The sequence below is a fragment of the Kryptolebias marmoratus genome, linkage group LG23 (assembly GCF_001649575.2).
Source record: "Kryptolebias marmoratus isolate JLee-2015 linkage group LG23, ASM164957v2, whole genome shotgun sequence".
NCBI lineage: Eukaryota > Metazoa > Chordata > Actinopteri > Cyprinodontiformes > Rivulidae > Kryptolebias > Kryptolebias marmoratus.
This window is the reverse complement of record NC_051452.1, coordinates 15,185,742-15,207,846: the sequence shown is the minus strand read 5'-3', so window position 1 is coordinate 15,207,846 and position 22,105 is coordinate 15,185,742. Positions and strand designations below refer to the sequence as shown.

The following is a 22,105-nucleotide window of genomic DNA, read 5'->3' as shown; positions in this document are numbered from 1 at the left end:
ATAAATCCTTTGTTTTTATTGGTCTTCAGTAATATTCTAATTTTCTGATATGATGAATTTGAGATTTTCATTTGTTGTCATTTGTAATCATCAAAATTAAACGAAATAAACATTTGAAATATATGAGTTTGTATGTAATGTATGAATATAATGTACAAGTTTCACTTTTTAAATGGAATTACTGAAATCAATCTACTTTTTCATGATATTCTAATTTTATGACCAGCACCTGTATGTTACTTGTATCTGTCCCTATCAAATAAAAGATAAATGAAATGAAACAAGCTTCTGACATAATTGGTAGAGTTCATTGAAATCGGTTGGTTTTCAGGCATGGACTTGACTTTTATTCAGAATCCACAAATTTTCAATCAGGGTGAGGTCAGAACTTGGGAATGGCCTGCTTCATCCAAACCAGGAAACCAGTTCTGATGGGTTTGGAATCATTGTCCTGTTGGAACACCCAAATGTGAACAATTTCTAATCATCTAGCTGTTGATTTGAAGTGAAGTTGAAGCTTTTGAATTTTTGTCAAGCATGATGCTACCACCACCATGCTTGACAGTTGGTACATTGTTCTTCGGTTTGAACAATTTTGAACTTCATGTTGACTCCTTCAAACATACTTCTCCATTGTGGCCAAATAGCTCAGTCTTTGTTTCTTCAGAAGCCATTTGGCTTGCCCATCAAACTTGAATGTGTGTTTTGGAGCAGGAGCTTCTTCCTTGGTGCGTACAACTTGAGGTTCCAACAGTTTCCGATTCATGGTAGGCTTGAACTTTGATGGTTCCTGGGGTTGTTCTTAAACGTCTCAACCAGTTTCATCCGAGGGTGACATCTGAGTATTAGTTAATCCAATGAATGCTGTCAAACAAATCCTTTTCATGCTGTAAAAGAGAAAATACCAGCAACAGTCAATCATGAACAACATGAAAAGATAAAAGGCCTTATCAAATCATATGATATTCTAGAATTTTTAACATCACTTATTACAAGATGATGATTTTTTGTGTTTTTGAGCCTATATGTGTAAATTTGACCCTGTGTGGATTTGAGAAAATCCACAATAAGTTCAAACTTGTGTCCCAAATGTATATAACTTTCATGCTCATGAGTGGATATGAATATCAGACCACTGTAGGTGGTACTGTAGGTATTACATAGCATAAAATAGAAAAATAATCAGTACAAGTACTTCAAAAACTGTGCTTATATGGGCTTAAAAAATTAGGACAATGTATAAAATTACCAAAGTTTTGACCAAATGTTTCTTTTGTGCTTTCCCACATTTTCTGCCCTCACTTCTTTCCCTCTGTAGCTGTGCTGGTGTTGTACTTTAAGTACTTCCTGAATTGGGATGATGACTTTGCCACCACCATCTACCACACCTTCGTGGCTCTCTGCTACCTGACTCCCATCCTTGGGGCCATTATTGCTGACTCATGGCTTGGAAAGTTCAAGTTAGTCCCAAAATAAAACAAGATGACTTTCTGCTGTTTGCTCAAGAAACATGTTCAGTAATCTTTAATAAGATATTATTACAGATTCTTTTTACACTAGCTCTACATGTTACATGGGTGAAAATGGGTATAAAACAGGTATGGACAAGATTTTGTTTTTATGCCTTAATGGCTTAGTTAACACAATTAAATGTCCACTCACTTAATTGGAAGATTTTTTTCAAGTAATTATCTTGCGAGATTTTTGAGGCTTTTTCTTCCTTTTCCAAGGATAACAAATTTATAGCATAGTTAGCATGTTTGGTCACTACCAGTTCCTTATAAACAGTAATACTTTTTAGAACGTGAAAAAAATAATTAAATAGGTAAAAGATGCAACATTGAGTCATTTTATTTCTAGTTATTTCAACACAAAAACAAAATTTTCTAACTTGGTAAATAAGACTTGTGACTTATTTTAGTCTAAAACCTTTAGATTTATTGTCCAGTGTGCTAAATTTTATTTTGATTTTAGTCTCCACAAGATTAATTTATAAATCATTTTTTGGTAAATGATGATTTGCACAATCTCACGCGATACTGGCATATCTTGTGAAAATTCTTTGGTACTCTGATTTTGTGTTGAGGATGAGTCTCAGGTACTATCACATCAAACTTTAGCTCTATATGTGCAAAACTGACTAAGTTACAGCCATTTTTGTGTTTCCTAATGTTGATTGTGGCCATTTAGTGTATATTCAGTGCTTATTTTCTGAGAGTTTTTAAATCTGTTCAGTTGTTCAGAGATATTTTGCTAACGAAAGACTAATAGACCCAAACAAAAATATATATTTTGCCTTCGGCAGAAGGTGATAATAAAAATGTAAAAGAAGTTTTGCACATGGGAAACATGGTTTTAAAACATTTTCAACGTGTTAATGTGATCACTTTTGGTCATGTTTGCCACACATGAAGCTTAAGAGGTTCTTCTGTAATGGAGGGGTTAAAGCATATCTCTGGGAGTTAACTTTTTAAGTTTCTTGTTTTATTTTTGACCTTTGTTTATCTTATCTCTTGAAGCTGATGTTCACCTGTTCCACTGCTTGCTCTTCCCTCCCTCCCTCTGCACAGAACCATTGTTTACCTGTCCATTGTTTACGCAGTGGGACAGGTCATCATGGCGGTGGGTGCGATCCATGACATCACAGACCTAGACAAAGACGGCACACCTGACAACATGACTTTCCACATGTGAGCTGAAAACACAAAGAGCTGTATGATGAGACAGAACCAAACTAACAGATCTGTGTTAACATTTCATCTGTTCTGTGTTTGGCTCCCAGAGCTCTGTCCGTGTTGGGCTTGATCCTCATTGCCCTGGGAACAGGAGGCATCAAACCCTGCGTGGCTGCCTTTGGAGGAGACCAGTTTGAAGATGATCAGGTTAGATGTTGCTCCAGCACTCAAGCAAGTAAAAAATAATATAAATGAGAACTGATTTCAGGGAGATCAGACATTTTTAGTGAGCATAATTCCAATGAAATAACTCTGGGCTGTTGCTTTCATGGATCAATGTGCACAGACTAAAGTGGATCTGGTTGGACCTTTTTTTTCTCTAATATAACAGGAGCACATATTGCTCCTAATGCCTTAGCTGCCCTGTTCAGGGGGTTACCTACTTCACTTGTTCTCTCTCTTGCTAAAAAGGACTTAATAGCATTCACAACTCTGTTAGCCAGGAGGCTAATGCTGCTAAATTGGAAATCTGTAGCTCCACCTATATACATAAACTGGATTAGAGAGGACCTTTATTTTCTCAAACAGGAAACAATCTTTACGGTTAATTGACCCATTAGTGCCTCCTGCCAATTCACAACAATCCTCATAATTTAGCATAATAAACAATCCAATTCACTACAATTATAACCCAATCCATTCAGGTTTATTTTGGTACAATAAGATTCAGTCTATTGGTATTCATTTATGTGCCAATTTGTATAAAACCTGTCAACTGAGGCAACCTCAACTAGAAAACAGTTGCTTGCCAGCTCGTGGTTGGGAATGAGCTACTGTCTCATGTGGAGGAATTAAAGTATCTTGGTTTTGTTAACGAGTGGGGGTAGAATGGCGTAGCAGGTTGTTACATAAGTGGATTGGGACAATGTATGTAGTGATGCAGACACTGTACTGATCTGCCATGATGAAGAAAGAGTTGAGGAAATTACCAATTGATTTATATTCCAATAAGGTGGTATTCTCCTGAGCTCTGGGTATGGACCAAGATCAATAACACAAGCAGCTGAAATGATGTTCTTCTGCAGAGTAGCAAGACTCATATTTAGGAATTGGGTGAGGAGTTCAGAGTAGAGATGCATTGAAAGAAGCCAGTTGGGGTGGTTTAGCCATCTCGTCCCCTTCCAAGGGACGTGTCTTTGGGGCAGACCCAGGACTCAATGAAAAGATTGCATCTTACATCTGGCCTGGGGAACATCTTGGAGTCCCTCTAGATCAGCTGGAGGAGGTAGCTGAAAAGAAGGAGGTCTGGGGACCTATGATTAAGCCAATACCCCTGTGATTCAGTCTTAGATAAGCTGAAGAAGATGGATGGATGTTAACCTAGGAAATGAACAGACTGCATCTTCTCTTTGACTTTATTTCCCATCTTGAGCATGCATGCAGTGGGCAAAATAAGTGTGAAGAAAACAATCTTTTGACTTGAAAATGCCTTCAGAAGAACCAGTTCAGGAACAAAGACCAGTTTGAGGTTGAAACATAATTCCTTTTTTTAGACATCAGATCTATGCATCTTGTCTAAATATTGCAATTTTTGTCATAATATTGAAACATGAATTTTTATAACACACCAATCAGTCATTACTAACAGCCAGCCATTAAATTAGAACATTTATTATTCGACACCATGGGATCTTCAAAGTATGGACTCTATCCGACCTCTGAAGGTTGGTTGTGGTATTTCACACCAAATCATTAGTACTAGATCCTTTAGGTCCTGGAGGTTGTAAGGTGGGGATCAGATTTGTTTTTTCAGTACATCCAAATGATGCTTGATTTGACTGAGCCCAAGTCATCTCAGACTTGTGTTCCTCAAACCATTCTTGAACCATTTTTGCAATTTAACAGTGGGTGTTTTCACGGTGAATGAGGCCATTGCCATGAGTGTTTTTGCAATATTTAGGTACGCTGACGAATCTGTGGTTATATAGTCCCAGACAAAACAAATTGTGATGCACAGTGTGCCTATCCAAATACACTTTTTTTATCAGCAAATTTGAAGTGCATAGGTTTTTTTGTTAGATTGGACAACATGGAACAGCCTTTGCTTAGTACCTGCATCGCAGCCCTACTTTCAGCTGACTGGTTTCCCTTCCATTGACTACTTTTGGTAGCTCTTTACAAAAACAGATCCACAACATCCCAGAATAGCTGCAGAAATGGACATGCTATCACCAAATTGTATGGTGTAAAGTATGGTGTTAAGTACAAACTCCAAAAGACCTTCGCTCAACACTCTTTATTACAGCGCTCCAATCTACAGGCTAAATTATGAAAGGAAACTGAATCAAGTCCTCTGCACGAAGGCAAAAACAAAAGTACATGTATGTTTTTTATCAGGTGTTATTTCTTTGGGACGTACATTGTCACATATTATGATGCAGATAAAAGTACACGTAGGCACTGACCTTTTCCTTCTGTTCAGAGACATTAATTAGGTATCAGTTTGTCTGCTCAGCACTTTTTGTATCTCTGTTCCATCTGTTAGTTGTTTATTAACTAATAACCATAAGTACAGCTGACTTTGACTTTATCACAATGTTCTAGATGAAGGACAAAGATTATAGCTGTAAAAGTAACAATGCAGATGAGACTCTGCCTTTATAAACATATTGTTCTTAAATTCAAGAATGAGGAAAAAATTTAGGGCAGACAGCATTTTTCAGATATCAATGAGAATAAAGTTCAGAAAGAAATGGAAATTGAAAATATAAATTTGATACAGTAATTTTAGGAAAACTTTCAAGTGAAAACAGAGCATGAAATTTTAAATGGCTCAATATGGAAGGAAGTTATCCCTGGACATACCTCTACAACTGATTCAGTTTTGGAATTAGCCAGATTCAAGATGGCTACTTCAGCTAATTGACCTTAGCAAACTGAACAATAGTTATCAGTTTTACAGATATTGATCTGATAGAGATAAAACAGTTATTGTGAAAAGTTACCCCTTTTTGGGAGGGTGTGATGGTTTACAGAACAAAAAGTCTAGGTACTATTTAACCACAACAATGGCTGTTGGAATAAAATACAGTTTACTCAAATAAAATGAAACAATTTTCAAGACAGAGTGGGATTTTTTTGAAGTAGGGTTTTACTAAGTTGCTATCAGCAGTCTGTATTTTACCTGCACTAGACAGCAGTGTGAACAATCTCAGTTTGAAGAATCAGGGAGAAGTTCTCATGCGGGAGTCAAGTTAATGGTGAATCAAACTGTGGCTAATTACAAAACTAAATTCAGCCATTTAACACTACTCAAACTGAACAACTTGTTGAAAATATATTGTCATTGCAATAACCACACATGCAATATCAATATATGCAAGATCAATATGGCAAAGGGATGCTTATAGTCTGTTATATTCCATGTTCTGTGTTGTTAAGACAGGAAAAACCAAGGTTGGTGATTTTTTTTTTTCAAAATTTTAATTAGTTTTCATATTAGTCAAAAATCCAATACGATTAAGACATTTCCTATTGCCATAAGCTGGCATCAGAAAATATCTGCTGTAAAGATTAGTGCATGCTTTATACAGTCAGAATCGCTTATCTGTATAGTTGCCATACAAAGTAGCACCTTCATCTGAGCCAGAGAGTTGTGTCATTATAAAGGGCAGTTTGACCTGGCATCAGAATGTAATCAGATTATACAGTTCTGCAGGATATAATAAAGACATGTCACCAAATCTGCCTTTTGCCTTCATACCATTCATATATGCTCTTCTTGACAATATATTAGCCAGTCTAAAGGATTTTAATCCTCTTGCTGCCTACACTTGTTTTAGGCGACTTCTGCACTACTTCAGTTATTTATTTCCCCTCCAGTTCGGACACAAACCAAGGCTTTCTTTATAATATATTTTTAGAAACTCAGTTTATAATGAATGTGTGTGGATGGGAGTAATGAAGCTTTTCAGAAACAATCACACAGCAGTCTGTTCACACACACCCATAGTCACTTGGTGCCTTAACCCTCTCAGGTTCAAATTAAGTTTTAGTAACAGGAAATCAGATATGTTGTTACAACGCCTGCCTTGAGAGGGTTAAAAGCCAAAACAAAAGTTAAGTTGTTTTTACATTTATTTAATTCTGTGTCTTTCTCGCTTATCAGGAACCTATTACCACTGCACTTTGATCATGTCCTGTAATATTTTTTAACTGAGAGGAATTAAAAAAAAATCTTTCTCTATTTTGAAATGTTGTTAATGTGAATGTTCTCACTACCTAGTGTTTGTTTTTGTAAGAAAATGTGGAGGAAGAAAGAGATATAGAGAAAAATATATCAGTTTAAAATAGTATTTGAAAAAATGTAGATGTGACAGGAAACCTGTATCTCAGAAATACTTTATTCTTTTTAATCCATGGAGGGAAATCTTATTGGACTGCAACTGTTGGTGACTAGGTGGTGAATGGATTTGCAAGGGAGTCTTCAAAATGTCTCAAAACATTTGTGGGGGTTCTCAGTTTGCTTTAGCTCGATTGCCTTTTGAGATTTTCTTCCTAATTCTTCAAACTGGGATTGTTCAGACTGATGTCTACTTCAAGTGAAATACTGGAAATGAATACTGTCTTCAATAAAAAGTAACTTATTAAACTTGTCATATCCAACAGGAAAAACAAAGAAGCACCTTTTTCTCCATCTTCTACCTGTCTATCAATGCAGGAAGTCTGCTGTCCACTGTCATCACCCCCATCCTCAGAGGCAAGGCAACATACTAAATTTGATCATAAATTCTCAATGTACTGTACATCACTTTCTCATATATAGTGTTTAACCGTATGCTCTATGGTTCCCAGCTCAGAAATGTGGTATTCACACCCAGCAACAGTGTTACCCATTGGCCTTCGGTGTCCCTGCTGCTCTCATGGTGGTCGCTCTGAGTAAGGACTCGGTTTCAAACACATCTCGTGCCCATGGTGGCTTAATGAAATGATGAGTGCAGTGAACACAACAGACTGTAAAAAATGCCCTGTGTATGTGTGTGTTTGTAGTTGTATTTATCATTGGGAGTGGGATGTACAGTAAGGTCCCTCCGGCGGGAAACATACTGGTGAAAGTCTGCACATGCATCTCGGTAAGTGGCTCTTCAAAAATCATTTCAAAAGAAGTTTGAATGCAGTATTTTCTTACTGGTGGGTTTTCTGTTGTCTGCAGTTTGCTATCAAGAACCGCTTTAGACATCGCTCTTCTGTGTATCCAAAGAGAGAGCACTGGATGGACTGGGCTGAGGAGAAATATGATGTGGGTGCAGGAAGCTATAGTTTGCACAGGCAAATTGAAACATCACAACAAACCAATTCATGTGATTGTCTCTGTTGGTCTAGAAACTCCTGATTGCCCAGGTGAAGATGGTCCTGAAGGTGCTGTTTCTCTACATTCCACTGCCAATGTTCTGGGCTCTCTTTGACCAGCAGGTAACAACAACTTCTGTTTGTAATAGTTCATCTCTAAATATCTTCACTGGCCTCTTTCTTTTAGATCTTGGTTCCATTATCCAGCTAGTCATTTAAAACTCAAAAAAGCCAATCTCAATAATAACCTGTAGAGGTTGTTCACTGAGTCAATACTTAGGGATAAGTCTTCGTCCCAAATGAAGCAATTCAGATATCAGGGAGTCTTGTTCACAAGTATTGGTAGGATGGAGTGGGAGATTAATCTACCAATTGAGGCCTCATCGACAATAATGAGAGCGCTGCTCTGGTCTGCTGTGGTGAAAAAGCAGCTGAGCTGAAAGGCAAAGCTGTTGATTTACTGGTTCACTAGCATTCCAACCCACACCTATGGTCATGAGTTATGGAGATTGACTGAAAAAACAAGATCCTGGATCCATGCGACTGAAATAAGCTTCCTCCATAGGGCAGCTGGGATCAACCTTAAAGGTAAAGTGAAGAGCTCTTCTGGGGGACCTGATTGTAGTTGCTGCTGCTCCGCATTAAAAGGAGTCAGCTGAGGTGGTTTGGGCATCTGATATGGGTGTCTCCCTCTGGAGGTTTTCTCGGTGTGTATCACTAGAAGGAGACCCCAGAACTTGCTGGAGGGATTATGTATCCTCTCTGGCCTGGGAACACCTTGAGATTCTCCACAACGAGCTGGAGAGTGTCCCTGATGAAAGGGATGTTTGGGTTTCCCTCCTGGACCTATTGTCTCTATGACCCTGACAGATAAACATTGGAAAATAGATGGATGTTTTTTCTTCAGAAAGCAGTACACAAAAACTAAACAAAAAGTGTGTCTTATCCATAGGGCTCAAGATGGACCCTCCAGGCCACCACCATGGATGGCAACTTTGTAAGTATTCTTGTTTTTTGGCCTTAACTTGTGAGCTTAAGACACACAAAAATAACATTTGTAAAAGGAGATTTTATTTTTCTCTTTAACAGGGTTTGATGGTAATCCAGCCTGACCAAATGCAGGTGAGACTCTTGTCTTGATTCCTCTTGGTTGCTGATGTAAACTGATGAAATTACATCATACTAACCCAAATTCTTCCTACCAGACTGTCAACCCTATCTTGATCCTGGTTCTCGTCCCAATCATGGACAGTGTGATCTACCCACTGATTTCCAAATGCAAATTAAACTTTACGTGAGTTTACTGTTCAGTCTTCTTATCTGTTTAATCATGTATTTGGCTCCTCAGTACTCAAAAAAGAAGAAAATCTTAGTGATCATTGTCTAATGTTTATACTGTCAATATTGTATTTAATTACTTGTTGTTTTTTATTATTTGGTTTGCTTCTATTTTCTTTTAAATTTTACCTGTACAGCACTTCAGTTCCTTTTGGTTTGTAAAGCGCTTTATAAATGAATTGATTGATTAATCATTCAGCACCATACTTTGTATTTTTTTTAGAAAGTATTTAGTTTAAAAAATAAGATGCTGCATGATAAAAACAATGTCAATGACAAGAAAAACACAATAGGTTTTTTCTTTTGATGATGTACCAAATCAAAGTAAATATAACTATATTTTTGATCATGCTTTTTAAACTTTAACTGTTTTTTTGTAGTTGTGTAAGCTGCTAATACACAGGCTAAAAATGCTAAAAAAGAGAAGATTCTGGTTCAGCAAATTGAACCATTTTTACCATTTTTTTTATCCTGATCCTGTTATTATTAAATGGTGTGCTGAAATAGTTAATAACTAAGAGTTATATTTAATATATTATTATTGTGGATGTTCCCCCTACCCAGTATAGGTATTTCAGTCTTTTTGCTAAATTTGTGGAAGGAGGTTTTGTCTTATAAAAAAGAACAACAATCAAAAACAAATATTAAGCTGTGGTGTATTTTTTTCCCCCTTGGTCTGTCTCTGTTTATCCTGTTCCTATTGCAGTCTAACTTTAATCGACTCCTGAAATAGTTAATAACTGAGAGGAAACTGTGAACTGTATGGGGACAAGCAAGTTTTGGGAGAATCTTTAGTCAAGCAAAGAATGTTCTTTCTCAGTGTTTTGATATGTTGTTGATATGGACATTCTCACCACCTTGTGGTTCAGCATGAGTCTTTTAATTTGTTAGAATGTATGGATGAAAGGAAAAAAAAAACATGTAAAAAAATATTCAGAGTATAGATGGGGCCTTAGTATATTGAAACCAGTGGTCCATACACTGTATAACTGTATCTATTTTAGATTCAGGGACTCTAATGTGTATTTACATTTCATTCTACAGCCCATTAAAGAGGATGACTGTGGGAATGTTCCTTGCTGCCCTTGCCTTTGTGTGTGCTGCTCTGGTTCAGCTACAGATTGATGTGAGTCAAACATACATGTTGACAAGAGAACTTAAACATGAACCTCATGAGGTGTGGTTTCCTTCTTCTTCCAGAACACGCTGCCTAAATTCCCATCGAGCACTGAGGGGCAAGTAAAGTTCATCAACGTGGTTAACAGGTCCCTAGAAGTAAAAGCTGGATCCCATGATATTAAATTGGATAATTTCACGGTACTAACATACAAGAACACACAGACTAGGCTCAAATCCTATTTCACCCCTACCCCTTACTTTGTAGATGTACATTTTGCACGTCTATTTTTGAGATCACAAACTCCAAATGAAGGAGTATAAATTGCAAAATAAATAAATAAATACACAAATGTATTTTCTGTTAAATAATTTTACTTGCAAAAAAACTACACAAACAGAAAACGACTTACATGTTTAGTTTGATGTTTTCTTGTGTACTACCTTTGAGGTCAGTGTCAGTCATCCTTAACATCATAAAAAAGTGAAAATAGCCTTGTGTTTCCCTGTAAAATAATATTTTACTGTCACAAAAACCACTGAAATTTCAATATGATTTATCTGTGTATTAGGATTAATATTATCAATTATTCATTACAAATAAAAAATGATAAATATGTCATATTTTCATGTTAACATATTTTCTTAGAACAAACAACAGTTGTCTCAACAAATGTAAAATCTAGTTTTGTGTATTACAATGAATTACGTTTGGTATTCTTGCCACAAAAAAGTCTGTTGCAGGCTCAATAGCTAGTTTTACACGCTATATATGAAGATATTGTTTATTTATATGAAATGTTTGGGTGACAGCTTCTTAAAGGGATATCCCATGTCGCAGTGGAATGTTTTAACCACTATGTTTTCCAATTTAGGTTCAAGGGAAAAGGATAGATGTAGGAGTAACAGGAAGAAATGGGATTTGGCCTGTTTTCTACATTTTCTAGCTATGGTTACTAAACCCTTAAGTTCACATAAACTTGGTTTGGAGGATGAAGTGACTAATGATTTCTTCTCTATGCCCGACCAGGATTATATGACCTTTGCACAGCCATTTACTCTAACTGTGGAGTCTGGTCCCCTTGATTTGATTAGTTTACCAGATGGCACTCGAAGTACTATTGTCATAGTTGAAGATGGGCCCCAACTCAGGCACTTGGAGGTAAGTATTCAAGCAGAAAGTTTGAAGTCAAAATGAACTCACATTTATGTTTTGTTCTCTACAAAACTTGTTCTCAGAAGTATTTTTCTTTCTTCAGTTTAGAGACGTTAACAAAAAGCCAGAGCAGGGTGCGAATGCTATCAGGTGATCCTTCAGTTATTTACTAAAAACAATAAGTGTGTAATTGTTTTTAATGTTCTTGTCTGTGTAAAATACTGTTTTTTTAAGTTTCAGAGGTTTAGCCTTTCTATAAACACAAAAAATTTTGTTTTTAACTTCTTTAAAGTTAAATGACAGAAGAAAATATATTAATTTTTAACTGAAAAACCAGAAAAGACATTTTTAACGCTCCCTAAAATTAGATTTCTTATTTGAAAAACCAGGGGAATCTTCTTTAGGCCCGACTTCAAAATCCAACATGTCTGCCCCTTTGAAGAAAATGTATAGTCATGTGAATAATAAAGTCCACCCTCTTTCAATTCCAGATTTTTGTATTAGAACACAATAAAATACAAGAACATAATCTGGTCTTCACAACGTTTTAAAATGATTAAAATCTTACCTCAAGTGAACAAAACACATCAGATTGCACAATTATTCAGTTATTGTTCAATTAGTTATTTAACAAAAAGCTGTTTGTGGAAAAACTAAGTTCAGCCCCTGATCCAGCAGCTTGTGGGACCTCCTTTAGCAGCAATAACTCTCAGTAGTGGTTTTCTGTTGGATTTTATCAGACTATCACATGATTGTGGAGGAATTTTTGCCCCACTCTTCTTTTCATCCTTGCTTTAGCTCATTGGCAGTTGCAGGCATTAGATTCTGCTCAGCTCTCTGAAGGTCCCACTAGAGCATTTCAGTCAGGCTGAGGTTCTGAACTCTGACTTGGTCCTTTTCTTTATGAGCCATTCTGCTGTAGATTAGCTGCTGTGTTTGGGATCATCTTTCTGTTGCATCATGACCCACTTTGGTTTAACCTTTAGCTGCCAAACAGATGGCCTCATATTTGACTCCAGAATCCTTAGGTCTACAGAGGAGTTCAGGGTCGACTCAATAAGGTGCACTGAACAAGCCCAAATAATCAACCCTGCACCACCATGCTTGATAGTTTAGGAGCTGTCTTAAATGTTTTCAAAACAAGCCCAAACTATTAGCTTCCCACCACTGTGCTTGATAACTGAAGAGTTTGTGAGTGCTGATATGATGTTGCTGTTTTTTTTCTCCAGTATGGCACAGCGCATTATGGGTAAACATTTTGCTTTTGGTCATTGTTCAATAAGTCTTGTGGTTCATTCAGATACAACTTTACATGCTGCCATGTTTTTTAGAGGGAAGAAGCTTTCTTTCAACAAACATACTTAATTTATGTTTAGTTTTTTACATAAAACCTTAAAACTAAAAGAGAGTGGACACTATGTTTCCCATGACTGTAACAAGATCAGCAATATCACCCAACTAGAGCTAAGTTATTGTCAGTTTGGTGCAGCAGCTTAATTTCTGCTCATTGGTTAAGTTAGCTGTCAGAGTTAGTCACTTACCAACAATGTAAAAACGTAACACATGAGAAACTATGCACTTTATAGTTTGAGGTCCACATTTTTAAAATCAGAAATATTTACTACTTTGTTGTTTTCTCACCTTTTGTGTGCTTCAGATTTTTCAATGGTTTCGGCTCCACTGTGAATATAACTGTAGGTGACAAAGGCTATGTGGACATTGTTTCTAACAACATGTCTGAATACGCTAACATACCAGAGGGAGCGTAAGTTTAGTTTCTTTTTTTTAACCACAGTTTTAGAAAAGTGGGTTCTCTGCTCTGACTGGGGTTTTTGTTTTGGCAGGGCTAAGTTCTTCATCAAGGATTTTGCTGGAAATGAGTGTATTTTTGAACGAAAGCTGGGCTTCGGCAGCTCCCTCACGCTTATCATCTCGGCAACCTTCACCTTTGGAGAAAATGTAACTCATGAATTCATTTTTGAGTCACATTACAGATATGGTGGGATAGTTTGGACATCAACTAATACTTGTGGAAACTGGTATGTGTATCATAGTGTGCGCGGAACATAAAGGAAGTGGAGGACATCAAGCCCAACTCCATCCACATGGCCTGGCAGATTCCTCAGTATTTCCTCATGACTTCAGGAGAGGTGGTCTTCTCTGTCACAGGCTTGGAGTTCTCCTATTCACAGGTGAAGTGCTCTCCTTAAATAGCAGAAAACATTTAAAAAAGAAGGGTTATGAAAACAGTCCAAAGCACATAAGTGTAAAACCCCTTTCATCTGTCTTGATGTCAGGTCGACCACAGATGCTGAATATAGAAAGTCTTATTCTATGCTTAATGCAGCTTGAAATCCATCTCTTTCTGATGTCCAGGCACCCTCCAACATGAAGTCTGTGCTGCAGGCTGGTTGGTTATTAACTGTTGCAGTAGGAAACATCATTGTGCTCATTGTCGCAGAGGCTGCAACACTCCCAGACCAGGTGAGTGCATTGAGCCTCTTTGTTGACTTTAGGACAAGCTATAAACGAAGCTGAGTATATTTAGTGTTCCTGCTTAAATAAACATTTATGTTTCTTGACAAATCAGAGCCTGCAATGAGCAGATAAATTACACACAAAAAGTCTCCATCTCAGACTGTACAGGCCTCATGTTAAACGCACCGACTTCAATGAAGAAAACATGATTGGGAAAGATGATTGGGCCCAAAATCCTTCACAACAATGTGAGAGACTGATAGGGTCCTGCAAATAATGATTATTTCCAGTTATTACTGTTAAAGGAAAACATTTTGAACAGCCCTAGGTTGGAAAAATTGTTTGTATCCAGTGGAAGTGGGTCTGCTTGGAATGTATTAAAAAGCTAATAGTGGCTAATCTGAGTGAACCTACTATCAAACAACTCAGAAATTTTGGAGATTAAAGTTATTTAAAAAAGGCAGCCATTCATTTTGGTCTTGGTCATGTTCAGACTAGCCTTTAGCTCATCAGTCCTGTTGTACTTAAACTCTATTAACTATTTTTCCAACCTGAGGCTGTTCAAATAGCTTTTTACAACAGTTAGGGAAAAGTTACTCATAACTTTTCTACATAAAAGCACAAAAAATGGATGACCTATCCCTTTAAAAGCAAATCCCTTTAATAGCAAATCCCTTTAATCCCAGTTTTCATATTTGACGACCCAGCTTGCTTCCTCAGCTAAATTTTAGCGAGAAAGTCATATTATATCAATGTGAAAGAATTTTTCTGAGCTCGGCATGTGTGTGGTTCTCTTCCCCAGTGGGCCGAATACATCCTGTTTGCCTCTTTGCTGGTGTTGGTGTGCATTATCTTTGCCATCATGGCCATGTTCTACACCTACACTGACCCTGCCAAGGTAGAAGCCGAGTTTGCCTTCTTGGAGCCTGAAGACAAGAAGAAGAAGAAGAATTTGGAAATGGCAAAGAAAGACGTGGTTGAGAACCACTATGAGAACAGGAGGAGCTCTGATTCCAGCTCTGATGGTAATTGCAAGTTCTGAGATGAAAGCTGCTGGGTTCTGTTAGTACTCAGTTATTACCTGAGCTGTTAGTGATGGGATGACCTGATGGGGCTAAAGTTGTCGTTACTCTGAGTGGACAGTGTTTGAGAAGGATTTTAGTAATCCAAGTTCTAAATCTGAAGAGAATAAGTTTTTTTTTTTTTTTAATTTCTTGTAAAACTCAAGCCCTGGCTCTGTATTAGCTGATAATTTATGCTTTGACTAATTTGTCTTTGCAACAAAAACATTTTTTTGTTCTTGTAATATGCTGATGTACTAAGAAACCATTCCAATATCTGTATTTATTTCCAACCTCAGTATTGTATGTATTGTAAAAATAATTATGGCTCCCTTATGTAAATGATGAACATCTGCTGGTGGTAAAAATTCAACATCTAAGACTGCTCAGTCAGCAAGAAATGTTTAACAGTTCATTTTGGTTCAGGAGAATGCTGTTGTTATGGCTGTTCATTAAAGTCTTCAATAAAGACACTAATAAGGTACTGTCTGTGATGGAACAAAAATAAAGGAACAAAATAAAGTTAAGAATCCATCAACTGGTGCCTATATTTATATATAGGCATATATTTTTTGTGTGTAAAACTTTAAAGGTGAGCTGTCTCATGTTTAAGAAAATAGACAAATTTTCTGTTGCAGCCTGACTGATTGGAACCAACTAACCAGTGAGCTGTGTGTATGACTTGCAAGACAGTTTTCTAGGCCATGCACATTACTTTGTTGCCCACTAAACTTGGAAACCACCACCATGTTCTGCTGGAGTAAACTTTTGAAATGACAGGCAGATTTAGACCAGTTTTGCAAATAATCTAGTATCATCTATGTGGTTTTTGACCAGAACATTCAGGGCTGTAGAATCAATTTTCCTGTCAAAGCAGAGAACCCATGCAGGTGTCAAAATGCATCTCTAGCTCCCTAGAATTACAGGAACTAAATTAAGAAGTCTTTGAGACAGATTTGAGACATGTGGCAACTCTACAACTATTTTGAGAGAAAGTTTTTCGAAAACCATTCAAAATTCAATTAACAAGACTGCAAGGCCCTGTGACTCGCGTGAGGAAATTGCGATGATTTCAAAACATTTTGAGGACTCCCTTGCGAATGCTGTTCACCAACTAGTGGTTAACAGTCACAGGTCAGTGAAATACTGGCTTTAGAGTTATATAGGAGATTTTTAAAGACAATCAGTTAGGATTAGAGATTTAAAACAGGAATAGTATTGGCAAAAACACATAGGTAAGATCATATATAATCTTGGTATGATTAGTTTCAGGATTGTAGAAGGGACAAGATCATTAAAGTTAAAAGTAGAAATGCCACAGTTTGAACCATTACAATATCCAGAGAATCAATATATTAATTCTACATTCTGATAGAATAGCAACATATCCAGGGTGTACTGCGTCCTTCACCCAATGACCACTGGCGACAGGCACCAGCTTCCAAAGACCGCAGGGTCTTTGGAAGCTGGAAAAGCAGGTAAAAACATGAATGGATGGAATTTCACAATGGAAACTTCATGATCATGTTCTCAAACAAGAACCCCTGGTGGTACTCAGGATTCCCATAGTAGCTACTTCTTAGAAGAAATTTTGGTATCAACAGTTTACTAGTTACAAAACAAGTTAATAAACTGACATATGCTGAACTAGGATCAAAACCTAAAGAGGAAGGTGAACGGTTCAGGCAAATTACGATACTGTCTTTGAATGGAAAAACTTCATAAAAAATGTAGAATATTTAGAGAACCCTTGAGGAAACTGTCGTAGACAACAGTTAATGAATATGATAGCGGCTGGTTAAACAGCATCAGCGAAGTCTATATAGAACCTGTTGGAAACAAAAGGTGCAAAATATCAAAGAAATTTGATTCAAGTTATCTAAAATTTGACTCATTTGACTCATTGATGAAGAGCAGCCAAAACTTCAGTGTAGGAATGTGGGGCTGGTCTGGTTCTAACAAAAACATAAAAGCATCACATCTTAAACCACACCCTTCAGGTGTTAGGTGTGGTTTTTCCATCTTGAAGTGTTCTCCTGAATTGGTCCAAAGACTGAAACTGTTTGGAGTTAGGAGTCAAAGGCAAGGAATGATCCAATTCCCTCTGTTTAGCTCAGGACTTGTACATTTCTTTAAATGATCAGGTTTATCGTATTTCGTGATCAAAGTGTGATAAGGTTTGTTAGAATTTTGCAACACATAATCAGTGGTGGACCTCCAGTTCTTTGGGTGTTTTGTCCATTACCCTCACTCAAGGAAGGCTCAACCTATGATAATTGGCCACCAAGTGGGTTTATTGAAGGGTTAAATGTCAAGTGAAAAGTATTTTGAGGCTATCATAAATCAAAAGTCAGAGTCTCTCCTTTTAAAAAATATACACTAATTTAAAATTAACAATAAAAGATCAAAATAATTACAAGTGTCTCTTTGGCATTTTCAATAATGACTCAGAAGTGTGACGTGTCGAGAGCGAAACACAGGAACACCAACAAGGCAGTAAACAGCAAATAGGAATAGTGAGGGGGTGAAATGATTCAGTTTGTTGCAATTAATCGTGTAAACTGACCAAAAACTCCAACAGCTGTGTCAATCTTCAGCTTCCTAAAGGACAAGAAAATTGGACGAATGTGGTTAGTTTAAATTACAACCCAAAGTCTGCTTACTGGCAAGTTAACGTTTTGAAGAAGACCACCTGAAACACAAACCTTCAATAGAAGAACCACCGCCTGTCAGACCACCACCAGCTGCCTCTAGCTGTCTGGATGGGAAACTATTGGAAGACTGTGTGACCTCACTGTGAAGCTCAGGGGCTCCTCTTGTGAAATGTGGCGTTCGAGTTCCAGACAGTATCACTTCAGACCAAAAAATAAAATATGTTTTCAAACTAGTACTCCTATTAATAATATTTTCTTCTTCTGCTTCCATTTTCTGATAAACATTGACAGTAACCTCCTCAGTGTCCTACAGCAGTCTGGTCATGGCTCCTTCTATGTCACCAACCAAGGAGGTAACACCGCCCACACAATCAGCCCACTTCGGCATTTTGACACAAGAACTCTAAAAAGTCATTAACGTTTTAAATCCGAGAAATGGACCAATGGAGTGTTTTACAATTCTGTTTAACTAAAAGAAAAACATGACAACTCATTATTTTGATATTTTATTTAATTTCACCTTTAGGTGACCTAAGGTTTGAATAAAGAATTAGACTTTGGTTTTTACATTAGACTTAGGCGTTAAAGTAGGGTGGGGTTAATCTGCTTGTTTACGTAAAGTACTCTGAAATGTTCCAGTAGAAGTTTAAAAACCAGACACAAAGTTCTTAGTTAGCATTAGACCTTTATTTCTCATGTCACCTTGAAAGCTTACAAGGAGCTTACATTTAACTTGGGAATTCTCAAATGACACAAGCAAAGATTATATACAGTACTATAAATCGTCAGCTATGATAAAGGAGACCAAATGTACACATTTTATTTCTGTAGTATGTTTTGTCTGAAAGGTATAGATATATTTTTTGCCAGAGGCAGATGCTCATATCCATAAAGCATTCCATATTTCCATACTTAACTCTTTGCTGTTATAAAAATATCAGATATTTCTTAATTTCTTTTCAATCCCTGTGTTGACAAGTGCATCTTGATGCAACTCTTCAACATTATTGCTGCAATAGCACAGTAGTAAATTCTGGTACTCTTAAGTAAACATATATAGTAAAACATGGCTATTAGCAACTGTATTTCTTTTTCCTCTTACAGGATTCTTTAAATACTTGACACTTTCAAAGTGCACAAAACTGAACTGAAAATTAAAGGGAAATAAAAAAAGGTGCAAATCATACTACGAACATCTAGTGAAAGCATAAAAGTGGACATGGCACTTTTATAGCGAGTGGCGGTGTGAAGAGAAATGTCTGCAGTGAGGATTATAAGCGTTGCAGGTTGGCTTGTTCTGAATTACTGTCTAACTTGGCCGTTAGCAAAGTGTCATGATTGCCTTCTGTTCATGAAAGTTTTTCCTCGTATTCACTGAAGTTTTGAAGCACTGCTAAGCCAACAAAACAAATAATACTTCCAAAAAAAAAAAAAGAAAAAAAAAACAGCCACCGTTGTTCCCAAAAAATTGTTTGCTATCATTTGTTTTGTTCTTTAATTCTTTAAACATTAACACATTTTTTCCTCCCAACTACAAAAACGAAGGAAAAACACTTCTTCCTCTAAAAGTAAACTTGGTATCATAGTTAGTTTGATGATTCAGCAGGAGACTGAAGTGAAAGATTAGAATTCAGTCATTTGAAATATTCAACAAAACACTGATGATTTATACTGACAAGTAAAAGAAAACCAACTAAATCTGTGATGAAATGCTCAAATGTATCTAAAAAAGGCAAGGCATTTTCTGTCATTTCTCTTGAAGGAACTTTTGAGATGTTTAAATAACTACTTTTTTAAACTTTATCCATATCTACAAAATGAGCATGACTATTTTGTACACAGTGATTTCTTTTCTGTAACTTGTAATCATGTACAGCATGGCGCCCCCCCTGCCCCGGAGGACTTAAAGCACTTTACCTGAGGTTTCATTAAGAATGCTGCAGTTTGCCTAAACAGGGAGTTTTTAACACAGCTTGTACACTTGGAGAACGTCCCTGCAGGTTTATGAAGCATGCTCTCAGAGGAAATGACGCCAGCATTAAGAGTGGGGGAAGGGGAAGGAACTGAAGTCGGCTCCTCATCCAGCAAAGACCATGCAGAGGCTCTGCTGCGTGAGGCTGGAGGAGTCTCGCACGTGCACAGCCTGGACCTTTTCTCGGCCGGTTGCTCACACTTTTGAGTCTTGTCCCGTAGTAGCCTTTTCAAAGCGTGCTACAGCCTCCCAACATCTCCTCTTATTAATGAAGAAAAGAAGCTCTGCGAAGTTCATCCGTTTTGGAGTCCTTTTTTTTAAAAAATTATTATTATTTTTGAGCGCCTCTCCCCCCAAATGAGACCCAAAAATGTGTCCAGCTGGTATGGACATTTATCCCTTTGGCCTGGTTAGGGTGTTGATGGGACATGAGGGCCTGGGAGAGCAGGGCTGGGGCAGAGAGCCAATCTCTAAGGGGAGGAAGAGGATGTCCTGCTTGTGGAGAAACTAAGAAACGAGAGACAAGAATGGAACAAGCTGTTATCATCTGAAACTGTCACTGTCGTGACTTTTGTTTGCCAAACAGGGTGTTTCCACTAAAGAGGTTCCAGTGCTAAACCAGAGCTGGAGTTTAACTACGTAGTTCTTTTAGAGCAAGAGTACTGCCAATGGTACATAATACACCTGTCAGAAAATTGTCAGAGTAATCAAAATCTAAAGCCTGAGTTCCCTAACACAACAATCCACAGACAATTTGACCTTAACATTTGAACCTGTAACCTTGAAATCAGCAGGAATCATCGTTGACCAATGAGATGTCCAGACATTTATACCTTAAAACGTTATCAACTTAGAGCTCAGACAAGACATTGCCCACAGACGGATGGCGCCATAACATCATACAACCTGTCTTAGGGCGGGTATATAAAAATAAACCGTTAAGAACTAGTTTGGTTATCCATAACTAGTTGTTGGCCCTCCCTCTCTTGTCTAAATTTCCCTCAAGTATCATAGTGTAGAGACTGGGGCTGCAAAATTCTGGGAAACCTTTCACGGGTTAACAGGAATTTATGGGAATAAATGAAAATAAACCTGGAATTTAAAATATTCAAGCCTGGCCCACAGCAGAGATTTTAAAAATCGCAAGGGAAAACATTTTTTAGCATAATCTTGACTAAAACAACCAGATTTCAGTGCTGTACCATGCAATAAAACTAGCCACACCCTAAACCATGATAAACTGTCGCCTGGATGGAAACAGTAACATGTTAAGTGGTAAATAGTTTGTTGAGAAATGCAATTTACTGAAATTTGATTTGCTTTCATGTAGATATAATGACTGATATTATGATGATATAGTGAATTAAATTCTACATTTAATGCACATACATTTAGACATTTCAAGTATTTTTGTGATATGACATTTACTGATTTTAGTTTTTTTTTGTGAATACAAAGAAAAAACATCACATATGTAAATATTTTGTTCAGAATTAATCGCTGTTTATCTACCCAGATCACAGGGTTTGTCATTGTTCCTCCAAACAGATGTCTTAATATCACCCTTTTATTTCATAAGCACTGTTTGAAACAACAGTCGGTGTTTGTGAACACTCTGCCGACAAGCATTTCTGATCTATGATCAGTATTTGTAAATTCTGCTGTAAAGAAAAATTACAATCCACCTTTTAGGCAGGGACCTATAAACACCAGCTGGTGTTATTAGAAGAGCGGAGAGTATTTGTAAATGGTGCTTCAATCAGTGTTTATAGATTCAGTTGCAGTGAACAAACAGAACAAGACAAAAAACAACAAGCTTGTGTTATTACAATACTTTGCTCACTGTTTATTAAAGGTGAAGCTGAGTGTTTTTATTGTTTTGTCCAGACGAAAAGTAAAAATAACTATTTTTAAACATGGTGCTACAGCATTTTCATTACTTATTGGTCCCTGTGAGCTAGATTTTGACAAAAGTGGATGTTTCTTCTGGTCCAGGAAAGCGTTGGAGCTGAGACAGCACCAGTTTATTGGTGCTAAAGTTGGTGCTTTCAGCGGTGGAAACAGAAAATAAAAATGGTGGTAAGCTCTGTCTCTGGATTAGCACTAGAACCTGTTTGGTGCAGAAGTCCCCAAAATGGAAAGGAGATGTTACCTCTGGAGCCTGTGCACCATATGAGCCACGAGTGAGTCGGAGATACCAGGGTAGGCCTCTTCAGCCAGGAGGATGGCCTCCCTTAGCTCATCCAGGACCATGGGGTTCCCATTCACCTGCTCCTGTCGAGCCTTCAACTACAGGAGGGGATGCA

The 22,105-nt window shown here is 37.3% G+C and overlaps 2 protein-coding genes across 2 annotated transcripts in view; one reads left to right on the top strand and one right to left on the bottom strand.

The window, feature by feature from the left end:
• The window catches only part of slc15a1b (solute carrier family 15 member 1b), an 18,262-nt gene extending 2,551 nt beyond the window's left edge, over nucleotides 1–15,711 (top strand). The window contains exons 4-23 of the mRNA XM_017426858.3: nucleotides 1,319–1,460; nucleotides 2,571–2,690; nucleotides 2,783–2,882; nucleotides 7,344–7,434; nucleotides 7,530–7,613; nucleotides 7,725–7,807; nucleotides 7,888–7,974; nucleotides 8,058–8,147; nucleotides 8,977–9,021; nucleotides 9,114–9,146; nucleotides 9,230–9,318; nucleotides 10,407–10,488; nucleotides 10,563–10,679; nucleotides 11,509–11,640; nucleotides 11,738–11,784; nucleotides 13,292–13,399; nucleotides 13,479–13,593; nucleotides 13,689–13,826; nucleotides 14,011–14,118; nucleotides 14,915–15,711. Of these exons, the coding sequence (XP_017282347.1) occupies nucleotides 1,319–1,460; nucleotides 2,571–2,690; nucleotides 2,783–2,882; nucleotides 7,344–7,434; nucleotides 7,530–7,613; nucleotides 7,725–7,807; nucleotides 7,888–7,974; nucleotides 8,058–8,147; nucleotides 8,977–9,021; nucleotides 9,114–9,146; nucleotides 9,230–9,318; nucleotides 10,407–10,488; nucleotides 10,563–10,679; nucleotides 11,509–11,640; nucleotides 11,738–11,784; nucleotides 13,292–13,399; nucleotides 13,479–13,593; nucleotides 13,689–13,826; nucleotides 14,011–14,118; nucleotides 14,915–15,154 (2,051 nt within the window). The 3' untranslated portion in view covers nucleotides 15,155–15,711. The remainder of the gene's footprint in view (nucleotides 1–1,318; nucleotides 1,461–2,570; nucleotides 2,691–2,782; nucleotides 2,883–7,343; nucleotides 7,435–7,529; nucleotides 7,614–7,724; nucleotides 7,808–7,887; nucleotides 7,975–8,057; nucleotides 8,148–8,976; nucleotides 9,022–9,113; nucleotides 9,147–9,229; nucleotides 9,319–10,406; nucleotides 10,489–10,562; nucleotides 10,680–11,508; nucleotides 11,641–11,737; nucleotides 11,785–13,291; nucleotides 13,400–13,478; nucleotides 13,594–13,688; nucleotides 13,827–14,010; nucleotides 14,119–14,914) is intronic.
• A 2,781-nt stretch (nucleotides 15,712–18,492) lies between these two features.
• Nucleotides 18,493–22,105, bottom strand: part of stk24b (serine/threonine kinase 24b (STE20 homolog, yeast)) — a 34,701-nt gene continuing 31,088 nt past the window's right edge. Inside the window, exons 10-11 of the mRNA XM_017426853.3 lie at nucleotides 21,952–22,088; nucleotides 18,493–20,306 (exon numbers count right to left, since the gene is read on the bottom strand). Coding sequence (XP_017282342.1) covers nucleotides 20,270–20,306; nucleotides 21,952–22,088 — 174 coding nt within the window. The 3' untranslated portion in view covers nucleotides 18,493–20,269. The remainder of the gene's footprint in view (nucleotides 20,307–21,951; nucleotides 22,089–22,105) is intronic.